Source organism: Ranitomeya imitator, chromosome 1 (assembly GCF_032444005.1).
Source record: "Ranitomeya imitator isolate aRanImi1 chromosome 1, aRanImi1.pri, whole genome shotgun sequence".
Taxonomy (NCBI): Eukaryota; Metazoa; Chordata; class Amphibia; order Anura; family Dendrobatidae; genus Ranitomeya; species Ranitomeya imitator.
The window spans coordinates 96,069,700-96,077,265 of NC_091282.1; the positions used below are offsets into that span (position 1 = coordinate 96,069,700).

Consider the following 7,566-nt stretch of genomic DNA (forward strand, 5'->3'; position numbering starts at 1 on the left):
TTACAGCTTTCATTAATTCTACATTATTTTAGCACATATTAATTTTACACTATTAATTTTACAGGAGCCTGTGCTGCCTATAATTTGACTCCTTTTTATACAAAGACATCTAACATATACAGACTTTTAATATTTTTGTGTAAAATCGCGGTCAGACAGGCACAAATACACACACACACACACACACACACGCACACAACACAGAACCACACACAACAAACACACAGAACCCACACACACACACACACACACACAAGAAATAGACATTTAGGACTTATTTATGTTATTATCTTTATGCACTTTGAATGTGCTGTCTATAATTTGACTCTATCCTTGTTTTGTTGAAAATAACTGGACATACATAAGAAACCGGGCAATATATCTTTATAGAAATAACACTTCTGCACTCTTTGTGTATTTCTATCAGTTTTATTCAGGCATTTATAACACAACATGTTTGATATTGGTAATTTGATTCTGGGAACACATTTTAAGTTACTGCTGCACATGTATTACTGTTTTTCTTGTTTTTTGTGTAAAATTTCGTTGTTGGCTTACAAAGACATTTCTTTGAGAAATGTGTAGCATAACCAATTACCCATCACGGCCACTAGATGGCAGAATATCATATTAATTATTCTGGGATAACATTTCTCTTTGGGCATTTCTATCAGTTTTATTTATGCTTTTATAACACAACATGTCTGCTATTGTTAATTTGATTCGGGGATAACACATGTTTATAAAAATAACGCTATAGCAAGCGGTAATGTCAAATTCTGAAAATAGCCATTTTATATTGAATTACTAACATTTTTCTATTTTAGCGCTGACACAGCCACATATATTATTCCAGCTTTCTTTAATTCTGCATTATTTTATCACATGATGAAAATAGTCATTTATATTGAATTACTGCAGCTCGCGGCGCGTTACCACTGGACTCGTTTCTCAATTAATTTCCCAGCTGACGACGCTATCTATAATTCTGCGTATACCTTAGGCGTGTATTTACATGACAGTGTAATTATTTCTCACAATAAAACAACAGCTCAAATTTTAAGTTAGCTAACAGCATAATGATGACAAATGCATCTTTGCGGAATCTGATAACGACACGCTGAACAAAGGACGGAGCCTGACAAATACACACAACACACAACACGCACATATTATGAAAAATGACAACCATTGTATGTGATTTAAAAGACTTTAGTTAGATTTATCAGGGGTGATTTAGTTTGAAAGCACGCAACTCCTCGGTAATGTCATGTGTTGGACACGCATTTAACAGTCTTTCATATGTATCGCAGAAAGATTTTAGTTCCATCTGTGCGAGTTTGCTTTGAGCGTACTGCGCAGACATGTCAGTAAACATTTTGACATGGTCAGCATCCCACGAAGGACGACCTGTGTAAGGTGTATGTACAGCAACTTTCTGCTTTCTACCTACACGGCGTCGGGATACGGTTCGTTTCTTTAGAGGTAATACAGGGGCAAAAACGCTAGAAAAGTCTGCAAGAGCAGTATCTGCAGATTGCACAGTCTGGCACACAGGTATATTGAGGGGCTCTGTGGGTGACCACATTGTCTTGCTATATTAATTTACACCGCAAATATGTTTATACCGTAAAACTATATTATACTATATCAGTTGCTTTAATCCTTTGTATGTAAACACGAACTACGCGCAATTTCTCATACAGATACTGACACGGAGACATCTGACGCTATGGCTGAAAACTGGTGTGTTCCCGAACCACGCGATACGCTGGGTTCAGACGTGGAGATCATAGATGTCAAGAACCCTGCAACTTCAGCGAAACCCGATGCGCCTAAAAGACGCGGCAACTCGTTACGCCGATGTTTCAAGAATAGAAAAGGTATCTGTTCACTTGAAATACAGTCGATTCTCACTTTTGTGTAATACTCATATTTACTTACAGCTGCTAGCTAACTGTCAGAAAATTCATTTTTGAATATATATATATATATATATATATATATATATATTCTTCTCACCGCTGCAGTTTTGTGTAGAAAATCAATTCTGTGTTCGCTAATCGTTATATTTTTACTTACACCCGCTAATCTAGTTGCCCGGAAAATACAGCTTGAAAAAGAGAATATTCCCGCCTCTGCGAGTTTGAGCATTGCGCCTCCCGTTAAACCAGGAGCTGATGTGGGACAATTCCCGCTTCATACTTGTAAGTATATATCTGGACTGCTCTATACAGGTTTATGTAAATATTGTTACAATGATTTCATGGCTACCTGTCCCCATTAACTTTTCAAATATTACGTATGATCATAGCTATGCGTCGCCGTTTAGCTTTTCCAATTTTGCGCCGTTTCGCGGCTAACCGCCACTTGTATCTTTTCTTTTAGATACGTCGCCTCTTCAACAACGAGTTTTGCACCGGCGTAATTACGACACTGAAGAGAATCAACCACAAAGAGCTAATACGGCGGTGCGAACAACATCTCTCTCGCCCATCTGTGTTGTGGATCGTGATGAATGCTACGCTGCACCAAAACAACCCGGGAATCCAAGCCCCAAGATTTCACATCAGAAATATACGAACGTTTCAAGAGAGAAACGTGCAGCGCCGAACGCTAGGCCCCGCATAACTCGGCCCGCCAATAGCACAAGCGCCATACCCCAAGTTACGCCTGAAAACAGAGAAATTGAACAGCTCTCCGAGGGTATGTGGTCACCCACAGAGCCCCTCAATATACCTGTGTGCCAGACTGTGCAATCTGCAGATACTGCTCTTGCAGACTTTTCTAGCGTTTTTGCCCCTGTATTACCTCTAAAGAAACGAACCGTATCCCGACGCCGTGTAGGTAGAAAGCAGAAAGTTGCTGTACATACACCTTACACAGGTCGTCCTTCGTGGGATGCTGACCATGTCAAAATGTTTACTGACATGTCTGCGCAGTACGCTCAAAGCAAACTCGCACAGATGGAACTAAAATCTTTCTGCGATACATATGAAAGACTGTTAAATGCGTGTCCAACACATGACATTACCGAGGAGTTGCGTGCTTTCAAACTAAATCACCCCTGATAAATCTAACTAAAGTCTTTTAAATCACATACAATGGTTGTCATTTTTCATAATATGTGCGTGTTGTGTGTTGTGTGTATTTGTCAGGCTCCGTCCTTTGTTCAGCGTGTCGTTATCAGATTCCGCAAAGATGCATTTGTCATCATTATGCTGTTAGCTAACTTAAAATTTGAGCTGTTGTTTTATTGTGAGAAATAATTACACTGTCATGTAAATACACGCCTAAGGTATACGCAGAATTATAGATAGCGTCGTCAGCTGGGAAATTAATTGAGAAACGAGTCCAGTGGTAACGCGCCGCGAGCTGCAGTAATTCAATATAAATGACTATTTTCATCATGTGATAAAATAATGCAGAATTAAAGAAAGCTGGAATAATATATGTGGCTGTGTCAGCGCTAAAATAGAAAAATGTTAGTAATTCAATATAAAATGGCTATTTTCAGAATTTGACATTACCGCTTGCTATAGCGTTATTTTTATAAACATGTGTTATCCCCGAATCAAATTAACAATAGCAGACATGTTGTGTTATAAAAGCATAAATAAAACTGATAGAAATGCCCAAAGAGAAATGTTATCCCAGAATAATTAATATGATATTCTGCCATCTAGTGGCCGTGATGGGTAATTGGTTATGCTACACATTTCTCAAAGAAATGTCTTTGTAAGCCAACAACGAAATTTTACACAAAAAACAAGAAAAACAGTAATACATGTGCAGCAGTAACTTAAAATGTGTTCCCAGAATCAAATTACCAATATCAAACATGTTGTGTTATAAATGCCTGAATAAAACTGATAGAAATACACAAAGAGTGCAGAAGTGTTATTTCTATAAAGATATATTGCCCGGTTTCTTATGTATGTCCAGTTATTTTCAACAAAACAAGGATAGAGTCAAATTATAGACAGCACATTCAAAGTGCATAAAGATAATAACATAAATAAGTCCTAAATGTCTATTTCTTGTGTGTGTGTGTGTGTGTGTGTGGGTTCTGTGTGTTTGTTGTGTGTGGTTCTGTGTTGTGTGCGTGTGTGTGTGTGTGTGTGTGTGTATTTGTGCCTGTCTGACCGCGATTTTACACAAAAATATTAAAAGTCTGTATATGTTAGATGTCTTTGTATAAAAAGGAGTCAAATTATAGGCAGCACAGGCTCCTGTAAAATTAATAGTGTAAAATTAATATGTGCTAAAATAATGTAGAATTAATGAAAGCTGTAATAATATATGGGAATGTGTCACTTTTATATTCGTATAAAACACAACGCTTCTTACATGACAATCAAACAACAAAAACAAATGAAATGTGTTATAAACCATGTGTAAAATAAATACACGACTAGGCTATATTTATAAACATGTGTTACCCCAGAATCAAGGCCACAATAACTTTTCTTTAAGCCGCTGACCCGCAGTTGGAACTAAAATCTTTCTGCGATACATATGAAAGACTGTTAAATGCGTGTGGGGCGAAGAAATATGTGTTACATGCGTAGTGAATTGCAAATATATTCTGAAGTGTATGGCATTTTGAGAAATGTGTGCGTGTTGTGTGCTGTGTGTATTTGTGTGTGTGTGTGTTTGTGCCTGTCTGACCGCGATTTTACACAAAAATATTAAAAGTCTGTATATGTTAGATGTCTTTGTATAAAAAGGAGTCAAATTATAGGCAGCACAGGCTCCTGTAAAATTAATAGTGTAAAATTAATATGTGCTAAAATAATGTAGAATTAATGAAAGCTGTAATAATATATGGGAATGTGTCACTTTTATATTCGTATAAAACACAACGCTTCTTACATGACAATCAAACAACAAAAACAAATGAAATGTGTTATAAACCATGTGTAAAATAAATACACGACTAGGCTATATTTATAAACATGTGTTACCCCAGAATCAAGGCCACAATAACTTTTCTTTAAGCCGCTGACCCGCAGTTGGAACTAAAATCTTTCTGCGATACATATGAAAGACTGTTAAATGCGTGTGGGGCGAAGAAATATGTGTTACATGCGTAGTGAATTGCAAATATATTCTGAAGTGTATGGCATTTTGAGAAATGTGTGCGTGTTGTGTGCTGTGTGTATTTGTGTGTGTGTGTGTTTGTGCCTGTCTGACCGCGATTTTACACAAAAATATTAAAAGTCTGTATATGTTAGATGTCTTTGTATAAAAAGGAGTCAAATTATAGGCAGCACAGGCTCCTGTAAAATTAATAGTGTAAAATTAATATGTGCTAAAATAATGTAGAATTAATGAAAGCTGTAATAATATATGGGAATGTGTCACTTTTATATTCGTATAAAACACAACGCTTCTTACATGACAATCAAACAACAAAAACAAATGAAATGTGTTATAAACCATGTGTAAAATAAATACACGACTAGGCTATATTTATAAACATGTGTTACCCCAGAATCAAGGCCACAATAACTTTTCTTTAAGCCGCTGACCCGCAGTTGGAACTAAAATCTTTCTGCGATACATATGAAAGACTGTTAAATGCGTGTGGGGCGAAGAAATATGTGTTACATGCGTAGTGAATTGCAAATATATTCTGAAGTGTATGGCATTTTGAGAAATGTGTGCGTGTTGTGTGCTGTGTGTATTTGTGTGTGTGTGTGTTTGTGCCTGTCTGACCGCGATTTTACACAAAAATATTAAAAGTCTGTATATGTTAGATGTCTTTGTATAAAAAGGAGTCAAATTATAGGCAGCACAGGCTCCTGTAAAATTAATAGTGTAAAATTAATATGTGCTAAAATAATGTAGAATTAATGAAAGCTGTAATAATATATGGGAATGTGTCACTTTTATATTCGTATAAAACACAACGCTTCTTACATGACAATCAAACAACAAAAACAAATGAAATGTGTTATAAACCATGTGTAAAATAAATACACGACTAGGCTATATTTATAAACATGTGTTACCCCAGAATCAAGGCCACAATAACTTTTCTTTAAGCCGCTGACCCGCAGTTGGAACTAAAATCTTTCTGCGATACATATGAAAGACTGTTAAATGCGTGTGGGGCGAAGAAATATGTGTTACATGCGTAGTGAATTGCAAATATATTCTGAAGTGTATGGCATTTTGAGAAATGTGTGCGTGTTGTGTGCTGTGTGTATTTGTGTGTGTGTGTGAGTTCTGTATGTGTTGCGTGTTCTTTACAGAACCATAAACTTATAATAGCACAATGTTGATGCCGACAGCCGCGCACAGATGTATTTTTGCATTATTTCACAGTGACTGATGAGTACCGGATGCATGGTTGGTTGAGAAGCGCCCGTGGGTGCAGAAGTGTTTGTGGCCCGCATATTAATAAAGTACAAAAAATCCCTGACCTATGTGGTCAGCATATTAATAAAGTGCAGAAACATGATAACATAAGTCCTAAATGACTAATAACCGCATATTAATAAAGTGCAAAAACATGATAACATAAGTCCTAAATGCCTAATAATCGCATATTAATCATAAATAAGTTCTAAATGTCTATTTCTTGTGTGGTATGTTAATAAAGTGCAAAAATCACTGACCTATGTGGACCGCATATTAATAAAGTGCAAAAATCCTTGACCTATGTGGTCAGCATATTAATAAAGTGCAAAAACATGATAACATAAGTCCTAAATGCCTAATAATCGCATATTAATCATAAATAAGTTCTAAATGTCTATTTCTTGTGTGTTGTATGTTAATAAAGTGCAAAAATCACTGACCTATGTGGCCTGCATATTAATAAAGTGCAAAAATCACTGACCTATGTGGTCCGCATATTAATAAAGTGCAAAAACATGATAACATAAGTCCTAAATGACTTTTATTCGTATAAAACACGACGCTTCTTACTTGTGTTGTAACATTGGGTCATATTATAACTTGTGTTGTGACATTGGTGCATATCTCTTCTGTGTATATAAGGCAGCCACAAGGATAAAACCTGCTACAATGTGAATAAACACAGCTTGCAATGGCCTCAGTAGATAACAAATAACCTCAGATGCCATCTTCAGGACACAATAACTTTTCTGTTTGTGGAAATAAACATTTATGGGGTACGCAAATACAACAACAATTGCTTGACCTAGGTGTTATGAACCTCTGAACCGCAGTTAACCTAATTTAGATAATGTTCACCATTTAGTTAGTGTTCACCATTTACAAAAACAAATAGACAGCTTTAAGTTCTCCACTATATGAATACACTGCAAATACCCACAGCAGATTCTCTGTTTGGGAAAATAAACATTTAGTTAATGTTCACCATAGTGTTCAGTAGAGACACATATAAACAGCTTTAAGTTCTCCACTATATGAATACACTGTGAATAAAACAAAAGCTTACAGAATCAAACTCGGGGATACGTATAAAATCTATTATAAACAAATGAGAAAGGTGTTATAAACCACGTGTAAAATAAATACACGACTAGGCTATAATTATAAACATGTGTTATTCCACAAAATACGGGAATA

General features: G+C 36.1%; 1 protein-coding gene across 1 annotated transcript; it reads left to right on the top strand.

The window, feature by feature from the left end:
• Positions 1-1,712: 1,712 nt before the first annotated feature.
• Positions 1,713-3,876, top strand: LOC138657627 (uncharacterized). The gene is made up of 3 exons (XM_069745364.1): positions 1,713-1,883; positions 2,097-2,207; positions 2,389-3,876. The coding sequence occupies exons 1-3, from the start codon at positions 1,733-1,735 to the stop codon at positions 3,069-3,071; spliced, it is 945 nt and encodes a 314-aa protein (XP_069601465.1). The 5' UTR covers positions 1,713-1,732; the 3' UTR covers positions 3,072-3,876.
• Positions 3,877-7,566: the final 3,690 nt, after the last annotated feature.